This window comes from Phascolarctos cinereus, unplaced genomic scaffold, assembly GCF_003287225.1.
Source record: "Phascolarctos cinereus isolate Bilbo 61053 unplaced genomic scaffold, phaCin_HiC Scaffold_4;HRSCAF=312, whole genome shotgun sequence".
Classification (NCBI taxonomy): Eukaryota; Metazoa; Chordata; class Mammalia; order Diprotodontia; family Phascolarctidae; genus Phascolarctos; species Phascolarctos cinereus.
The window spans coordinates 84,097,181-84,115,559 of NW_027555847.1; the positions used below are offsets into that span (position 1 = coordinate 84,097,181).

The 18,379-nt window shown below is 56.1% G+C and overlaps 2 protein-coding genes across 8 annotated transcripts; one reads left to right on the forward strand and one right to left on the reverse strand.

Annotated features, from left to right (window-relative positions):
- The first annotated feature begins 335 nt into the window (after positions 1-335).
- On the forward strand, positions 336-14,873 carry PCBP4 (poly(rC) binding protein 4). Of its 7 annotated transcripts, none has more exons than XM_078152340.1 (15): positions 548-1,017; positions 1,345-1,443; positions 3,681-3,752; positions 8,493-8,638; positions 9,485-9,508; positions 9,620-9,652; positions 9,956-10,072; positions 10,647-10,778; positions 10,960-11,088; positions 11,720-11,794; positions 12,037-12,066; positions 12,268-12,331; positions 12,951-13,003; positions 13,251-13,420; positions 14,000-14,873. In XM_078152340.1, the coding sequence occupies exons 3-15, from the start codon at positions 3,743-3,745 to the stop codon at positions 14,307-14,309; spliced, it is 1,293 nt and encodes a 430-aa protein (XP_078008466.1). In that variant the 5' UTR covers positions 548-1,017; positions 1,345-1,443; positions 3,681-3,742; the 3' UTR covers positions 14,310-14,873. The 7 variants fall into 7 exon arrangements, with proteins under 7 accessions (XP_078008468.1, XP_078008467.1, XP_078008466.1 ...); XM_078152339.1 differs by having other exon boundaries at positions 549-1,017; positions 12,022-12,066; XM_020998911.2 differs by having other exon boundaries at positions 550-1,017; positions 8,488-8,638; positions 12,022-12,066.
- A 12-nt stretch (positions 14,874-14,885) lies between these two features.
- On the reverse strand, positions 14,886-17,933 carry GPR62 (G protein-coupled receptor 62). The gene is made up of 2 exons (XM_078152343.1): positions 17,442-17,933; positions 14,886-17,296 (listed from the first exon to the last, which is right to left on the reverse strand). Exon 2 carries the CDS (start codon positions 17,003-17,005, stop codon positions 15,908-15,910), a length of 1,098 nt encoding a protein of 365 aa, XP_078008469.1. The 5' UTR covers positions 17,006-17,296; positions 17,442-17,933; the 3' UTR covers positions 14,886-15,907.
- Between the last annotated feature and the right edge of the window lie 446 nt (positions 17,934-18,379).

Below are 18,379 nucleotides of genomic sequence, written 5' to 3' on the forward strand. Positions count from 1 at the left end.
GCCAGATTTTAACTCAGGCCCTCCTGACTTCAGGAATGGTGCTCTATCCACTGTGCCACCTAGCTGCCCCAGGCTTTCTTTTCTTTTCTTTTTTTAAAATTAAAAAAAAATTTTTTTAAACCAGATTTCATTAATCTAGGAAACTTCCAGTGAGCATGTTCCCTGTACCACAGGGAGAGCACCTGCTTGAGCAGGGTGGTTGTTGGGATCAAATGTAAAAAGTGTTTAGTGCAGTTGCTGGCACACAGTAGGTGCTATATACTTATTCCTTTTCTGCTTCCCTTCCAAAACAAAGGTACTTTCATTACCTGCTCCCTAACTTTCTCATAATTGCCTGAGGCACTTAAAATTAAGTGATTTGCTCCCAAGAGTCTCTGGGCCAGTAAGTGTCTGAGCCGGGACTTGAACCCAGGCCTTCCTGACCCACAGGTCATTCCCTTGTACCGTGTTGGCTCTTTAAATATTTATTATTATTGATAATGAGAAAGGGGTGTCAGAAGGAGAAACTGAGGTCAATGAGTCCTCTCCCAGTTGCCATCCTTGGCCCCAGGTAAGGGGAGGGGTGGGCTCACTTCCAGCAGCTTTCTGTTGGGTTAAATGTGAGCCCTTGCCCCCCTCTCCCTTCTTTCTCTCCTCTCCCCCTACACCCCATACTAGGTTCTCCAGCTGGAGTGACACACCCAGGAGGGACTCGGGGCCACTGGGATTTAGAGTATAGAAAAATGTGGCTTAGGTCTAAAGTAGTTCTTGGGGGTGTGTATCCCTTCCTCTTCACACACCCTGCAACACCCTGCCCACACCCAAATAGGGAGACCAGAGAGAGTCCTTGGAAATCCTCTAGTCCACATCCTTCATTCTGAGGGAGAGGAGGAGAAATGGGAAGAGAGAAGAGGCGACCCACAGGCAGCCAGGCAGGAGGCAGAGGCTGGGAGCCGCTCACAGGGGGCCGGAGGAGGATGGGAGCCCACAAGGGCAGGGAGCTGAGCAGAAAGGAGACAGTGGCCCGGAGAGAAGCAGGTGGGTGCAAGGGAGGGGGCGCTGAGCATCCCGTGCTAGCCCGGTCAGTGCATCCCCGGGGAGGGGGCAGCCCTGGCCTCCCTGGCATCTGGGCTGGGCTGGAGCTCGAGGCTGCGGCATTGTTGGGGCCCTGGCGCCTTTATCTGCTGTAATCGGATCCCAGAGGGAGGGGAGGGGGCTGGGGGGAGGGGAGGGGCTGGCGGGCAGGCGGGCGGGCAGGCCGAGGGAAGGGAGGGGAGGGAGGGAGGCTGGGCGAGGGGGGGCACACATATTCCCGTGCTCCTGGCCCGGCTCGGGCTCGCCTGTCAAACACTTCATTGTTCGCAGCTGATGTCACTAGCAGTTGTGAGCGGCCGCCTCTCCCGGGGACAATGTGGCACTGAGCGGCCCAGCCACCCCCCCAGCGCTGCAGGACAGACCCCAGAGGTACCGGCAGGCTGGACTGGGCTGGGCTGGGCTGGACTGAGCTGGGCTGGGCTGGGCCGGACCGGGGAGGGGGAAGGGGCAGGGACCCTGCTTGGGGAGGACAGGGACAGCACCCTGGGCTGGGCAAGCGGGCAGGGGGCACAGCAGACGCCTGGCCCTGCGGGGGCACTCGGGAGAGACCCTTCTCCCAGCAGGTGACTCCAGGGCCCCAGCAGGCAGGGGCGTCAACCACATACCCCCAGCCGGGCCCTGGGGAAAGTTGGAGATGGGGTGGGGGCCTTTCCTAGGGGGCTCAGATTTCTGGGGTGGGGGCCAGGGAGGGAAGAGGCCGCAGTGCTGGACCTGGGGCTGCAGGGAACACACCCTGCTGGCCCCCAAGGGACAGGGCAGAACCAAGGACGCTTGCGCAGGCGGGGCTGGGATAGGGGGCAGGGAGGGGTGGGCCTGGCAGGCCAGGTGCTGATTTGGTTGCTGTCCAGGGCCCTGTACCTACCCCCCCCAACCGCAGGTTCTTTGATTCAGCGCCCTCCCCTCCAGCTTTCTCTCCCCTAGCTTCGCCATCTCATCCCCTGAACCCCTGCTCTGCTTCACAGTCAGACACCCAGACACCTGTAATACTTACAGCCAAGCTCCTCCACTCAAGGCACCTGACCTCCATCACCCACTCCCCACATTCTCAAGCTGCCTGACCTGATCCGAGCTCTCCTGATCCCCAAGACACCCCTACTTTTTCTATCCAAGTCCCCTGCCCCGTAACTTCAGCTTTTCCTGGCCCAGCCTCATTGCCAACCCCAGACCCCACTTCTGTCTTACTGCCTTGCTCAACGTCCAGCCCTGACTGGCCCAGGTACCCCTACTTCCTCCAGCCAAGTAGCTCCAATCTTTTGGATCCTGGGCTCCCAACTTAGAATAGGGATGGATACCTGAAGTTCTGGACAGCTGGACGTCTCCCCCTGTTGTCCCTCCCATACTCTTGGAGTCAGAGGCGCCTCCTATCCTTTTCCCCAACTTCTGAGGTTTTTCATCTTAGCTTAGATTCAGTGGCCCCCACCATGTAGGGCCCTAGCACCAGCAGGACCACGCGAGTAGCCCTAGCAAAGGCAGGGAGGTGCCCACTGCCTGCTCCGCTCTGACTGCTGTCTTATGACCTTTGGCATTTCAGGGCCCCTGCCTCTCTCTATCCATTCCACCCATTCCCTCTGAGGGAAGTGGTACTCAGAAGGGGGAGCACTGGGTACCTAGAAATGCCAGGGCCTCACCTCCCTGCAGCCTCCGTTTGTAGCTCTCCTAGGCTTGGCAACCCCACCCCTATCGTTATGCGCAGTCAGGTTACCCCAGCTCCCCTCCCCTTTCCAAGACCCCTCCCCACCCAGGGTCCCAGTTCTCTTCCTCCCAAGGAATAGCCTCCTTGAGGTCCCAGCTTCAATCCTGCCCAGTGTTCTGGATCTCCTATGCCAGGTCCCCCCCACCAAGGGATACCCCTTCCAGGGTCCTAGCTGCTCAGCGTCCTTGCTTCCCTCCCCAGTAGCCCCCCCTCATCAGCATGCAGAGCTGGACGGTCCAAACACAAGGGGATTGTTCTCCCTGGTTTCTCAGAGAGGGGGGCCTGGGGGGGGATGCCCACAGCCCACACACCCCAGCCAGGCCCAGGCCAAGGCAGAGGGAGGGATAGAGGCAGACAGCCTGTGCTGAGACCCAGCCCTTCTGCCCCCTAGCTCAGTGGCTGCCCTTTACTCTAGTGCTTGGTCCCTTCCATCCCCTCCTCTCACTGTCCCACTGGCTCTAGGTACTTGGGTTGTACATCAGGAGACCTGGGTTCTAGTTCTAGCTGTGGCCCTGACCTTGAGCAAGTCATGGAACCTCTTGGGTCTTGCTTCTTCGTCTATAAAATGGGGAAGGGGAGTTAGACCTGATCGCCTTCAAGGGCTGTAAAAGCCCTAAGATTTGTTTAAACAATGCAACAATCGGGTTAGCTCCCTCAGGCCCGAGGGTGCCCAGCAGGAGTCACCCACTTTCCTCCTCTCCCGCATCCCTTGGGTTGGTGCTGGACGGTGGATCAGGACCCGTTTCCAGCCCACCGATGCTTGCCCTAAACCTACTCCCTGGTTCTTGTCTCTCTTCCTGCCTCTTCCTCATCCTATAGTCTGTCCACCTCCTGTCCATGACTCAGTGGGGTAGGGATTGGGGTCAATGGAGATTTCCCAAAGTGAGAGGTTGACAGACCTCTCCCCTCCCAGGACCCAGATCCCAGGACCGTTCAGTCATTGCTCCCCGCTATTTTGTCTCCCCTAGAGAAGAGATGCTAACAGGTCAGTAACCAGGCTTTGGGCTCCTCTCAATCCTTGGGAGTGTGGGAAGGAATAATCCAGGGATTGTCAGGTTAATACCGTGAAGAGCTTGAAGCATCTCTAAGGGTGTTCTGTCCCTCCCTGCCCTGAGCTCGGTGCCTTCATGGCCCATCCCTCTCTGTCTGGAGCTGAGCCTGACAGCCAAGAGACCAAGGCAAGTGACTTCATTTGCTTGATTGGCTCTCCCAACCTCCCTGGGCCCTGACTGTCCTGGGATTCAGCTGGACCATCCATTTCTGGGAGAGGTTGGTATAGACAGGGAAATGGAGCCTCTAAAACACGTCCAGAATAAAAGATCCAGAATAAAAGGATCAGAGTTTTAGAGCTAGAAGGTAACCCAGAGATCATCTCCTCCAACCCACTCATTTTGCTAATGAGGAAACGGCCAAAAGTTCCTTACAACTTGCCCAAGGTCAGTGAGTGAATGGCGCAGCCAGAATTTGAACCCAATCCCTCGAACTCTAGATCCACAGCTCTTTCCAGGACACCACACTGCCTTTTATAAAAGTGACTTACAGTATATGATGGTGAATTTTTTCAAATTCCTGGGTTGTGTCCACAGACTGCTACATATCTAGATTTCTAAATATTGAGAGAAAACTTTGTTCTTCTATCTTGTCTACTACTACGCATCTCTTATGAAGGCAATCTCTTTGATGAACAGCTAGGGCTAGTTAAAGAAATTTTGGTTGCTCACAGAAAAAAAAAATAGCATTTTTGGAGGGAGAGGCCAGAAATAATTAATGACAGCTAATTTATAGGATTGCCTTAGCCACGCAGATACAAAAACTTTTTTTTAAAGAATCCGATGGGCTTGTGAGGAAGGGTATATGCTGATGGGAGGGGGGGGGCCTTGAAGCTGATCATTTACCCTCTTTTCCCATCTCCAAGGGTCTTACTCTGATTCTTTCCCCCCTTGGTCCCTGGGGGGGGGACAGCCTGAGGGCCCTCGAACTGGTAGCAGGCTTGACAGAGAGGCCTACTAAGCATAAAATAGCTAGGAGCTGGCATCCAGGCCTAGGTGCTAAGTAAGAGCTAGGGGGAAATCACTCCAATCTAGGACAGCCTAACTCAAAAGCAGTTGCCAATAGGCTGTCCCTAGGGTTGGTGAGGGATGTGTAGCAGGCACAAGAGGAGTTTGGGGAATGGGGCCTAAGAAAGGAGTGTGGGGTGAAGAGCTACCTCCAGGAATGGGCCTGAGCCCTGCAGCCAAGCACAGAAGCCCACCCCCACTCCATGCCACTGGGATCCTCCTTCTGGAGCCTGAACTGAAGGGGAGAGGCAGCAGAGGGAGGGAGGGAATCCCTCCATGGGCACTTTGGAGTCAACTCACCCCCACTCCCTAGCTCTAAGAGCCTTCTTCCCTACCCACCCCACCCCCACTGGATTGTTCTGCCCTAGAACAAAGCCCGGGTGGACACTCGATCCGAGGGGGAGGGGGGCTAGCTAAGCCCCCAGCCCTTTGCTGGGGCAGCTGTCACAGGAGAGAGACAGCTGGAGGGGGGAGGGGTAGGGAAAGTAGGGGGAGGGGAGAGAGGGGGGTCAGGCTGCTTACACAGCTGTCGCCCTAGTGCCCCATCCAGCAGCGTGGGTGGTGGGTGGGAGTGGGAGAAGGCTATAGGAACAGGGAGCACTGGGGGCTTGGGAAGAGACCCTGGGAGCTGGCTCCATGGGGGTTGGGGGCCCATGGGGAGGATTTGCTAGAAAACCAAAGGGTAGGAGCTATATAGGCAGTCTCTTGCTGACAGAAAGGCTATGAAGAGGGAGCTGTGCCCCCCAAACCCCCAGAGGTGAGGGTGAGGTCAGTCTGTCCTGACGCGTGGCAGCCACATGGCCCTGGGCGGGGGCCCAACGCCCACTGTCACCCTGCCCGACCTGGCCAGAGCAATAAATAACTGCAGAAAGCCAGGCCTGGAATGACAGATAAGCAGTGGGCTCGCAGATCCCAAGAGCCCTGAAGGAGCTGGTCCCCGGCTGGGGTCAGAAGAGTGCTGCCGAGCAGGCAACGGAGACACCAAGGATTCCATCTCTCGCCATCCTGGATAGGGTCCTGCCCTACAAATGTCAGAGATGAAGATCCCAGATACTCTTTAGTCTAGATTTCTCATTGTATCAATGAGGAAATAGCCCACAGAAGGCAAGAAAGTGGCAGAAATGGGGAAGAGAGACTGGGTCTTTTCTTTGTATCCTCTCCCCGTTCTGATACTCTGCCCCTGCAGAGAAGAGAACAGAGCTGGTAGCCACCCTAGGAGCTGCAGGCTGTGAAGGAGCAGACAGAATTCAAGGAGACTAGTGTGCTTCCATATAGAATAACAGTCAAGATGGTAATAAGCATTCTACAGGGAAAGACACCCTGACCCACACCCCCCTCAGAGTCCGGCCTATCAGTGGGGACACTCCACCCCCAGCAGAAGGGGTGGTATGCAAAGAGCACACCACCCCCTGTTACTTGTAGGTGGGAAATGGCTTGCTTGGGTAAGAGGGTCAGTGTGGGAAGGACCATGGCTCTGTCTCACTAGAGATGGGACTTGGGGCTCAGTCTGTCGCCAAAGTCAGGAGCCTGTTTGTTTCTCCGCCACGCATATGAGCTGTGTTCCCCTCATTTGGTGTGTCTAGCTCGCCCCGTTCACCAGGCCACTTTCATCTTTGGGCTGGTTGGGTTGTTTCAGGGGGCGGGGGCCTGGCCAATGCAGCCTGAGCAAGGATTTCCAAGCAGGATTAAGGTCTAGGATTAAAACTGGTGGGGGGGAAAGGGGCCAAGACCTGGGAGGGGAGGGGCAGGTGGCAGGGAGGGGCTCTGAACTGTAGGGGTTTAATCCTGGCCTTGTGCTCAGCCCCACCTTCTTCAGGGGGGTCCTGGTAATAACATTAATCACCCCTGATGTTCATATACTACTGTCTGCTCCTCTCAAAGCTCTTTCATATTTCATAGTCTGGTGGGGCAATAGAGTGGTCAGTAAACTTTTCAGTGCCTACTATGTGCCAGGCATTATGCTAAGTACTGGGGACACAAAGACAGACCAAAGGCAGTCCCTGCCCTCAGGGAGCTTACAGTCTCACGAGGATAACACACCAACAATTATGTACAAATAAGATTCATACAGGATAAATTGGAAAGAAAAGGAAAAGCACTAGAATGAAGGGGAATTGGGAAAGGCTTCTTATAAACAAAGAAACTAGGGGGCAGCTAGATGGCGCAGTGGATACAGCCCCGGCCCTGGATTCAGGAGGACCCGCGTTCAAATCTGGCCTCAGATATGTAACACTTGCTAGCTGTGTAACCCTGGGCAAGTCACTTAATCCTCATTGCCCACCCAAAACCAAAACAAAAACATAAAGAAACTGAGGCCCAGAGAAGGAAAGTGAGTTGTCCAAAATCACACACCAAGTTAGGGTTAGAACTGCTAGAACGTACAGCCACTGTCTCCTGACTCATAGGCTAAGAATTCTAATAGAGATAGGGACTGGAACCGTGACTTCCTTGGTATAGGGAGCTCCCTCTATTAATGGTGATTGGCACCTTCTCTGTGATTTACAGTCCTCAGGAGTTTCCTAGACCTCTGGGAAATTGCATGCTTTACTTACCCAGGGTCACACAGCCAATATATCAGAAGTGAGACTTGAATCCAGCTCCTCTTGACTCTAACCCCAGCTCTGCTGCTGTACTGACACTGCTGATCAGTATGAGACTTTTTAGACTATTTCGTAATTAGGCAGGACATAGATTTCCCTCTAGAGCATATTGCTTCCCTGAAGGAAGTCACAACCTGGGGGAGGCAGAGGAGGGTTGGAGTCAGGGCCTGCATCTAGAGAGTAGACCCAGGCCAAAGGCTGTGCCTCAGTGGTGCAGGCAAGAGGTCTAACTCTAAGGTTTGTAGGTTGAAGGAGTGAGTATGGGCTGGGGTGGCCAAGGAGGACTTCCCAGAGAAGGTAGATTTTGAGCTGTATTCTGAAGATTGAGAAGTGGATGGGAAGGCATGCAATGACCTCTGTAAACAAAGATGTGGAGGCCAGAAACCTATGAGAGATAAGGAGGAAACCCGGCCAGGCGGGAGATAAGGGGCCATACAGGGAGGAATGGGAAATGAAGCTGGAGCCATGTCTTAGAGGGCTTCACACCAGGCTGAGTTGGGACTCTTCCAGAAGGCCTTAAGGAGCCCCAGAAAGATACTGAGAAGGTGACGGGAGTCCCGTGGGGTGGCTGACAGCTACACTACCTTGCTAAGGCCCCACGGGTCTATCCTGCCTTTGGAAGGTTGGTGAAGATGCCTATCTTTGGGGTATGGACAACATAACCTCTCATGCCAATGCTAGGGATCTCCCCAACTCCCATCCTCCTCAGCTGTGGTCATTAGATGTCACCAAGAGGTGAGTCTATCATTAGTCTGTTCTGATGATTGGGCGCTAGTAGGAAGTGTTGCTGTATGTGGATAGTCTCGCATTGATATAGAGCTTGACAGCTGACAAAGCCCAATTTCATCTCCTCCCATTTCATGCTCACAGACTCCCTAGGAAGGCTGTGACAGAGGTAAGGCCCAAGAGGAGGAAAACTGCTTGCCCAGACTAGGGCCAGAGCCATATTGAGGACCCAGTTTTCCTGACTCCGAAGGATGGGCCCTGAGTGTCTTCCTTCACTGATTTTTGGCACCAGAGCAGAAGGGGCCCACGCGATCCTCTCTCTCCTCTGCTGTTGCAGAGCAGGCGGCCATCAGGCCAGGTGGATGCACGGTCGGGCCACCTCCTCGGTGGCAGTCTCCCCGGACAGAATGAGTGGCTCTGACCCAGGGCTGGAGGAGGAACCAGAGCTGAGCATCACCCTCACGCTGCGCATGATCATGCATGGAAAGGCAAGGCAATGCATTGATTCTGTGGTTACTGTGTGCTAGGTACTGTACGAAGAGCTGGGAATGCTGGTAAATACTGGCAAAAAACACTGCCTTCAGAGAACATACATTCTAATGGAGGGAAGACCACACCCAAAAGGGAGTTGAAAAGTGGGAAGAGGGTGGGATGAAGCTACCCTGGTGTGGGGGCAGAGTGTTGAAGGAGCCTCCCCGCTCCTCACACCCCCAGAAGGGAATGAAGGTTGGCTAGTCTGACTCCCTTTCCAAAATGGAAGCCCTGGGAGGAAAGGTCCAGTGTTGGGGCAGGGGAATAGAGAAATGGGCAAGGGGTACTTGGGGAAAATGTTGGGGAGCTGGGAGGCAAGAGGTGTGGGATGGGTCAAAAAAGCTGAAAGGAACATTATTCCAAAATCATAGTGCGTCAGCTCTGGAAAGACTCCTTCATTTTACATGGAGAAACTGAGGCCGAGAGGAGGAATGGGCTTGTCCAAGGTTGTATAGTTTAGTGGCATAGTGAAGACTAAAATTCAGGCCTCTTATTTCTGGTCTAGGATTCTTTTTGTCAGGAAGAATGGAAGCTGGGGGTGGGAGAGCCCATGGACCTGGACGCTGAGGGGCCCTCAGGCTGGACTGGCAATGTGTTTCTAAAAGTCAAGCACCCCAGATCCACTATGATAGAACATGTTTTTTCAAAATTGATTACTATGGCCTGGATAGGTTCAAGGTGTCTCAGTGCTAGGTAGTAGGGAGAGGGAGGCTGGGTGCCTTAGAGGCCCAGAAATAGGGGAAGGCTAAGAGAGAGGGAGGTCAGAGCTTCTCTGAGCCAGGCTTGTCTCCCTGTGTCTACAGGAGGTGGGCAGCATCATTGGAAAGGTGAGTGAAAATCGTTCTCCCAACCCTCCCCTCAAGTCCCCTGGTACCATTGCCCCACCCCACCCCTCATGCCTGCCAGAGCATAGGATGGTACTTTCCTTCTTTCCACAGAAAGGGGAGACAGTAAAGAGGATCCGGGAGCAGGTGAGTAGCTGAGGGTATGGGACAAGCTGAGATCTCCCTGGGACATGGACAGACAGACACAGCTGTGTCCTTCTCCAGGGCTAAAAACAAGAGGCTCCCAGAAGAGAAAAGAGGGATTTCCCAGTCTCTGGGAGGGGTGGGGGAGGAGTGGGGCTCAAGGACAGGGAGGGCATCAGAGGGAATTTTCCTGGGGAGAATGGGGCTGGGCTGTGGCCAGATTGATGTGCCTGCCCTCCTCCTGGGGCTTTGGCCCTGGCTGCCCTTGTCCTGTCGTCCTTCCCTCCCCACCCCTCCACCCCCCAGAGCAGTGCTCGGATCACTATCTCAGAGGGCTCCTGTCCAGAGAGAATCACCACTATCACCGGCTCCACGGGTGCTGTCTTCCATGCTGTGTCCATGATTGCCTTCAAACTGGATGAGGTGGGTTACCAGAATCCAGGCCCCAGGGCTTCTGTCTCTGCTCCACCTCCCCCCATCCCAGAGTTGGGCATCGGACGTCTGAATTATGAAACCTAGTCTGGGCACTGAGCCACAGAACTGGGGAGACAGAGGCAGGAGCTGGCTGAATGGGGGAGACGTGACCCCTACCTTCAGGAGCTGATGGTGTGAGGGGAAGAAGACTCACTCCCTCTCCTCTGGGTTCCTTGGTCTCAGGGGGAGAAAGCCTGCCCTTCATGGAACCCCTGACCTGAAGGGGAGATCAGGTCCTTACCTCCAGGGAGCCTGTAGTCTAAAGGGGAGACAGAATACCCCCTGAGGTATTCTTTTAAGACAACACGAACAAATGTCAAATGTCAGCCCAGGCATGTGGCCTTGAGTCCATTAGTCCTGAGAGGATAAAAAATAAAGAAGAAATCAGTCGGATATTAATTAAATCTTCCTGGATGAAGTGAATCGAGTTGCATTTTCAAAGTTGAGGAAAGAGAAGAGAATAATGGGCATGATGAAGCCTGGAGATGGGGTGTGACTGACTCATCTCCTCCCTGTTCTCTAGGACTTATGTGCCGGCCCCCCAAATGGCGGCAGCATCTCTAAGCCCCCAGTCACCCTTCGGCTGGTCATTCCAGCAAGTCAGTGTGGTTCCCTCATTGGGAAAGCAGGGGCCAAGATTAAGGAAATCCGAGAGGTATGGAAGCGCGGGGAGGAGCTGGCCTTCCCAGCCCCGCCCAGGGCGACGACGTCTCTCCCTCCCTGCTCCCTGCCGACCCCATACCCACCGCGGGGGACTCCAGGCGAGGGCCTACGGGGAGCCCTCCATGTCCCTCTCAGCCAGCAAGGGTCTGAGCCATCCCTTGTTTCTGACCCAGACTACAGGGGCTCAGGTCCAGGTGGCTGGAGACTTGCTCCCCAACTCCACAGAGCGGGCAGTCACCGTTTCTGGAGTCCCAGATGCCATCATCCTCTGCGTTCGCCAGATCTGCGCAGTGATTCTAGAGGTACCAGGCTGAGTAGACCCTCTCTGTCTCCTCCCCCCCCCCCATCCCGCCTGGGGATGACTGCTGGTTTGTCCTGGGCATGGGGAGATGAAGGGCGCTGGAGCTTAGGGCCTCAGAGGGTAGTGTTAGAGGCCATGAATGGGGGTGTGGAGAATAGGGGTGGGGGGAGGGACAGATGGTCGAGGAGGATGCCAGAGAGTGAGGGGTAGGAAGTTTATGAGCTGAGTGTGGGCACCAGGTCTTATGCACCCACTAGAGAGGGTAGGTATCACGGGGGCACCTGCTCTCCCTCTGTACCTGTGGGGTGGAAGGGATATGGCATGGGTGGTTTCGGAATTGTCCTAGGTGGAGGTGGGATGGTCAGGGAAAATCAGAGAGTGATTTCCTAGAAAAGTTCATAGAGGTGTGTGTGTTGGGGGGAGGATATTGAATAAGTCAGTAGGAGATTAGTGAGGTATTGGGGTTATCCTCAATGAGGATTTGGGGATTAATGAGGTTTTTAGGTACAGTAGGGCAACTGACAAGGCATAGGGGAGTCATTAGATATTACAGGGGTCAGCTGGGTTATGGGTGGAGGGTCCTATGGTCACTGGGGACCTTGTCCAAATACCCCCCTCCCCATCCCCTCCAGTCCCCTCCCAAAGGAGCTACCATCCCTTACCACCCCAGCCTCTCCCTGGGCACCGTCCTGCTCTCCGCCAATCAGGTAATGAGGAAGGGGTACAGTAGGGGGATTATAAGGGAAGGGGAAAGAGGGGATAAGGAAATCTGTGGGTCCGAGGAATAGGGTGGGGGTAGGGGGACACACTTGGATTCCCTAGACATCCCCTCAGCAGCCTGAACATCTTGCCCCCACTACTCCAGAGAGATGGAGAGGCAGAGAGAAAAGGAGGTTGGCTGTTACCATGGTAACTGCCTCCCTCCCCCACACAGGGTTTCTCTGTTCAGGGCCAGTATGGAACCGTGACTCCAGCAGAGGTGAGTGGGGCCAGGCCCCCTTACCCCCTGCTCTCTTCATGCCCTCCATATTCTCTCCCCTTCCCAGAGCTAGGGCCTGGCAGGCCAGCAGAGGGAAAACTGGCTAAGGCCGGGCATGGCCAGGGGTGGGGGCAAGATCAAGAGCCTGAGGTGGGGCAGGGCATATCCCTTTTTATCTCAGTCCCCCTTCTCCTTGGTCAGGTCAGCAAGCTCCAGCAGCTGTCCGGCCATCCTGTCCCCTTTGCTTCACCCAGCGTGGTACCAGGTGAGTGAGTGCATCCTGGGGCTGGGGCAGGGGCCAGATGCTTTCACAAGGAGGATCCACTCAGCTTTTGGGCCCCAAAGCTCACAGGGTCCAAGAGGCTCCTGGGAGGAAGCCCCTCCCAGGCTTTGAAGCTAGAAAGGACCATAGAGATCAGCTGGTTTTATGCCCCGCTACTTCTCATGTTATAGAAGAGGAATCTGGCCCAGAAATGGGGAGGAGACTTGTCCCAGATCATACCCACAGTAAGCGGAAGCAGGATTCAAACCCAGGTCCCTCTGATTCCAAATCTGGCACTCTTTCTATTATACCCCACTGAGCCCGGGGGGGGTCTACATTGAGCAGCAACAGTGAATAGTGTGGGGGGGAACACTGGACATCTCATCACACCTCTGCAAATAATCTGCTGTGTGGCTTTGGGCAACCCCCTTCCCTCTCCGGGTCTCCATTCCCTCACCTGTAAAATGAGGGGATGAGATGTATGGTCACCAAGGGCCACTGGAGTCTTGACAGTCTGTGGTTCCCAGGATTTCCTGGGCTCTTGGGTCAGGGATAGGGTGAGGGGACTCGGTTGTGATGCCCAGATTGTCCCAATCCTTTGGGTTCTCCTCCCCTCCTTTAGGACTGGATCCCAGTGCTCAGACCAGTTCCCAGGAGTTCCTGGTTCCCAATGATGTGAGCCCAGTGTGGGCAGGGGGCTTGAGTGTTGGGATGGGGGTGGGCCCCCCCCCTTGGTGCTCTAGGGAATGGAAAGTTAAGGATGTAGTCTGGGAATAGGCCTCCACTGCTTCCCTGTTCCCATTTCTGCAACTCTGCGGGGTGGGAGGTGTTAGGGGAGGGGGGCTGCCCTATCCCCACTCTGGGTCTGAGGCAGAGGATGAGACCAAAGTCTCAGGACTGACAGCCTCTCCGTTCCCTTTAGCTGATTGGCTGTGTGATCGGGCGTCAGGGCAGCAAGATCAGTGAGATCCGGCAGATGTCGGGGGCCCACATCAAGATTGGGAATCAGGCAGAGGGCTCAGGGGAGCGGCATGTTACCATTACGGGCTCCCCTGTCTCCATCGCTCTGGCCCAGTACCTCATCACTGCCTGGTGAGCTTTGGGGAAGACAGAGAATGAGTAGAGCCCCTAGGGGGAGGGAAGAACCCGACCCAGGGGGGAGGGAGAAAAACACCCCCAGTCCCGTATTCCTCATCCCACTCCAAGTATCTTCTCAAGGTACAGGACATGTGGGTGACCCAAGACCCAGAAACCGTGGCTGATGTTGACTTTTGTCTCTCCTCTGCTCCCCTCCCCTCCATCGTCTCTGTTTCTCTCCCTCTTCTCGTCTCTCTGCCTTCCACTTTTCCTGCTCTCCTTCCTTTTTTCATCCCTCCCTCTTTCCACATCTCTACTCTGCCCTTCTGTCTGCTCTCCTCTTACCCCTCCCTGGTCATTCTCAACGGCCTCACTTCCCTCCTCATTTCTCCCCTCTTCTCTCCCCATCTGCCATTTTCTCCCCATTCCCTCATCTGTCTTTGTTTCTTTGACCCCACTTTCTACTCAATCACCTGCCTCTAATATCTATCTTTCCTTCCCATTTCTTCTCTTTCTTCTCCTCCTGATGTCTCTTTCTCTGTCCGGCCAACGTCTGTATCCCCTTTTGTCCCCCTTTTCTACCTCTGCCTCCAGTTTAGAGACGGCCAAGTCTACCTCAGGAGGGACCCCAGGCTCGGGTCCTGCAGACCTGTCCGCCCCCTTCTCCCCACCCTTGGCCCCATCACCGGCCCTGACCGCCCTGCCCGCGGCACCTCCAGGCCTGCTGGGCACCCCCTACGCCATCTCCCTTTCCAACTTCATCGGCCTCAAACCGGTGCCCTTCCTGGCCCTGCCCCCATCCTCGCCAGGGCCGCCTCCCAGCGGCCTCACTGCCTACACTGCCAAGATGGCAGCCGCCAATGGCAACAAGAAATCAGAAAGGCAGAAGTTCTCCCCCTACTAAAGCCAGGGAAGGAGCCGGGAGCCAGGGAGTGACACCGCAGGGCGGGGAGCAGCCCTGACTCCTGCTCCCTGGGAGCCCTGTTCTGTTTCTCCCGCCCCCCACCCCCATCACATACACATCAGGGGCCAAGGCAGACGATTCCCTAGCAACATTGACACCCATACGCATGGATTTTAGGGCCCTGTCGGCCTCAGCCAGTGCTGTCCATCCAGGATCTCTTATCTCAGGCCAAGTTGTGGGGGGGAGGTGCTGACCCAATTCTAGGAAGCCAGCGGGAGAGGGAAGAGATGGCAGAGACAGTTATGTAGCCCCAGACCAACTGCCTGGCCAAGGGCACTGAACCCCCTTCCCTTTCCCTGCCCCCTGCTCATCCCTGACTGGGATACAGGAAATCCCAGGGGAGAGAAGAGCCTCTGGGGCCTCCCTCTCTGAGGGGCTGCCTCACATCCATGCAGGCTCCCCCTGTTCTCCACCCACATAGGGCTCCTGCTGCTGGAGCAACATCCTCTTGACTGGAACAGGCTGGCTGGGTAGGGGCATAGCGGGGGGGGGAGGTAGGGGCCAGTATTGGGGGGCACTGCCAGGCAGCTGGGGGTGGGGCGGGGAGGGGGCGGGGCAGGCGCACTCTCAGCAGCCAAGACTCTGTACAGTTTTTTCAATCCAGTTTTTGAATAAATATTCTCAGTGACCTGGAGGTCTCCAGTTGGAATTGGGGAAAGGGACAGGCAGAGAGCTAAGGGGGGGACAAGACTAAAGGCATCTCTAAGAACACATTTCCCATGTGCTGCCATGGCCCCAGGACCATCCTTGCTCCGGGGACCCCTGGAGGGTCTGTCCCCACCTCAGCAGTCTCTTCCCCCTCTAGTCGGGATGGGCCCCCATTCAGTTCTCTATCCCCACCCCGAGGAGCTGTGTGAGGATTCCTGATCCTGCAGTCTTGGCTTTGGCTCTTGGCCCCATCCAGTCCGGCCTGGCTTTTTATACTTCTCCCAGGCATTGATCCTCTGGTTGCCAGGGACTTCAAGGTCATCCCATCTGGGCTCCTGCGCCAGCGTGGTGACCCATTCCTGGCATATGCTGGAGTCTTAAAGCCAATCCCGACCCAGAGGAGATTTCCACAGCCTCCTTTAGTTACCTCCTTGAGGCAGTCCAGGAAGCCTTTTTGTATATCTGACCACGGGGAAAATAGGTGTGTAGGGGGGGCAGGGACTGGAACAATGAAGTTTGGAGTAGGGGAAGGACGCCACTCCTCACTGCCAGTTTGGGAAGAAGGGGCCCAGGGTTACGGGGGAGACTCCAAGGGCTCCTAGCCGGGTGGGAGACTGTCCTCCGAGGAGCAGGGCTGGGCTTGGTTTGTGTCAGGGAAGGCCGGCGGGCAGATGAAAGGAGAGCTCATACACACCCAACCAGGGGCAGAGGCTCCCTTGTCCCTAGCAAAGTCATGGGGGATGGGAGGCTCAGGCTGAACACAGTATGAGACCACCCTGAGAACTGCTAGCGCAGGGGTGTATGTGTATCTGGCTGGCTGGCTGGCTGGCTTCCATCTCTCTGGTATCTTAGGATTCCCTCCTCCTGTTTTCCCTCCCCAGTTTCCTCTTTCAGGTGGTCTCTCCTGGGTCCAGGCCAGGCCCCTCTGCAGTCATTGTGTTTGCTTCCTGGCCAGCAGAAGGATCCAGGGCTGGGCTCTCTGGGTCTCCCCGGAGGAGCTTCAGGAAGCTTTGGGGGAGCCAAGTTCCTGGTGGGCAGTGCCAGGGTCCTGGGACTGCTTGGAGCCAGGCTCGGGCCAGGCGGCTCAGCTCCTCACGCACAGGCCGCTGCAGGAGACCATAGAGGAAAGGGTGGGCAGCGAAGGAAGAGTAGGCCAGCCAGGTGAGGGCCACCTCTATGCCTATGCTCCAGCGCCCAGGGAGCAGACAGGCCGCAAAGAAAGGCAGCCAGCAACCAAGGAACTGGCCTACGACCAGGGCTAATGTCAGGGCTGCCTTGCCACCTACCAGGTGTGGGCTGGCTAGCCGGGGCGGCAGGATGGACAGATGGCTGTCCAGGGAGTCTGAGCGGGGCCGTGGGCCAGGAGCAGGGGGTGGGGGGCGGAGGGCTGCCAGTCTGGCCACACGAAAGATGCTGCCATAGGAGACCAGGAGGAGCAGAGCAGGCAGAGCGAAGGCTAGGATGGCCCAGAGAGGCCGGAAAGGTCCTGGGGGACCAGCCACCAGAGAGCAGTTTGGAGAAGGCCGGCCCAGGAGTGAAAGCCCCCCCAGGAGACCAGACACGCCCCACACGATCCCCAGCACCAAGATCGGCGGGGGCCGGGGCCGGGGCCTCAGTGGATGCAGGATATAGCGGTAGCGCTCCAGGCCAAGAGCAGCCAATGTCAGGGTGCAGGCTGATACCAAGGTGGTGGTGACAAAGCGGGCAGCTCTGCACTGGCCCCGGCTCAGGTACACGGTTCCCAGGCCTGGGGGTGCCGCTAGCAGACCTAGGGGCATCACAGAGACCGCAGCCAGAAGGTCCACCAGGCAGAGGTGGGCAAGGTAGATCGCCTTTCGGAGGGCAGGGGTGCGGAGGACAACAGCCAGCACAGTTCCATTGCCCAGAAGGGTCACCACTTCCAGGAAGGCGGCTGGGATGAGCCCAACCAGACGGGATGATGGGGACCCTGCCCCCAATGTCTCATTTAGCTCAGTCCTGTTGGCCATCTGCCCCCAAGGGCTATGCCATGGCCCTGGGCATCCAAGTGGCTGGTGGGAGCCCTAGCATCCTGGCGACATCAAGCTGCTCCAGGGGAGGGAAAAGGAAAGACAGTGGAGCCGAGTTCCAGTCCTGTCCCCTTGCCCCCGAACTGGGGAGACTAAGGGAAAGTGATATCGGGAAAAAAAAGCTCTGGAAATGGAGTCATGGGGTCTGGGTTCAGGATTCAGTTCTGATACTTACGAAGCTTCGTGACCTGGGACAACTTGCCTGCCTTCTCTGGATCTCAGTTTCTTTATCTGTAAAAGGAGGGGATTGGACTGGCAGGTCTCCCAGGGGTCATTTAGTTCTAAAATCCATGGTTCTAGCCTCCCACTTGACTCCTTCATCCTCCATCCATCACCCCGCCCTCCTGTTCCCCAGGGCCCGCTGGGAAGATCTCACCTCATCCCCGGCCCAGGAAGAGGCAGGGGGGAGCAGGAGCTGGCGAGTCCCTGGGGGGCACCATCCTGCCCCAAGCCGGGCACACAATGAGGAAGGCCGAGCCCTCTACCCAGGGCTGCGGCTGCTCTTCCCGGAGACGGTACAGGCTGTCACTCCTGGCGCTGCCCTTTAAAGAGCGCTCGATCCCTGGGGGGGCTGGTGAGGCCAGCCCTGGGTCCTAGCAGCAGCCTGCTCGCCTTGGAGTTCAGTAGCAGACGTTTTTCTAGCCCTTTAGGTCTTGGTCACTCTCTGGGATGAGGGGGACGGGTCAGTCCAGGCATCAAGAATAGAACCACAGACCCTGAGGGGCTGATGGGCCCCCGAGACATCTGGGGCGCCTGGTCCACTCTACACCTGAACAAGAATTTCTCCACATCCTCCTCAAGGGGTTCTCCATCCTTCATTTGGAGACCTTCAGTGATGGGGAACTCATTCTCCCTGGAAAGCCCATCCCCTGCCTTCTATTGAGTTGAAATCGGGCCCCCTGTAACTTCGGGCTGTTGCCCTGAATTCTGCTCTCTGGGGACAAGCAGACAAATGCAACCCTTCATGACAGCCTTCAGATACTTGAAGCTAAGCCTCCAGGCCCCCCCTTCTCCAGGACAGATACCCCAGTCCCTTCCACTGCTCCTTGGGAGCTAGTCCCCTCCCCAGTGTGATTGCCCTCCCTTCACCACATTCTAGCCCCAGCTCTGCCACTAGCAGGCTGCATGCCCTTGGGCTGTTCCTTCTTCTCCAAGGGCCTCAGTTCTCTCCTCTGTAAAATGGGGAGAATAATCCCCAATTATTCTGCTGCATAAATGTGAAGAAGTATTATCATACCCCAAACACACAAGGGGAGAGTTGGGATCACTCAGTCCCTGCCCAGAGTAGAAAACTGAGCCCCCCTCAATCAATTG

Excerpts from the sequence above, each read along its gene's own strand:
- PCBP4 (XM_078152339.1), top strand. Across the intron at positions 8,639-9,484 it reads GCATGATCATGCATGGAAAG|GAGGTGGGCAGCATCATTGG; the intron begins GCAAGGCAATGC and ends CTGTGTCTACAG. Across the intron at positions 9,653-9,955 it reads TAAAGAGGATCCGGGAGCAG|AGCAGTGCTCGGATCACTAT; the intron begins GTGAGTAGCTGA and ends TCCACCCCCCAG.
- GPR62 (XM_078152343.1), bottom strand. The coding sequence starts at position 17,005 with ATGGCCAACAGGACTGAGCTAAATGAGACATTGGGGGCAGGGTCCCCA.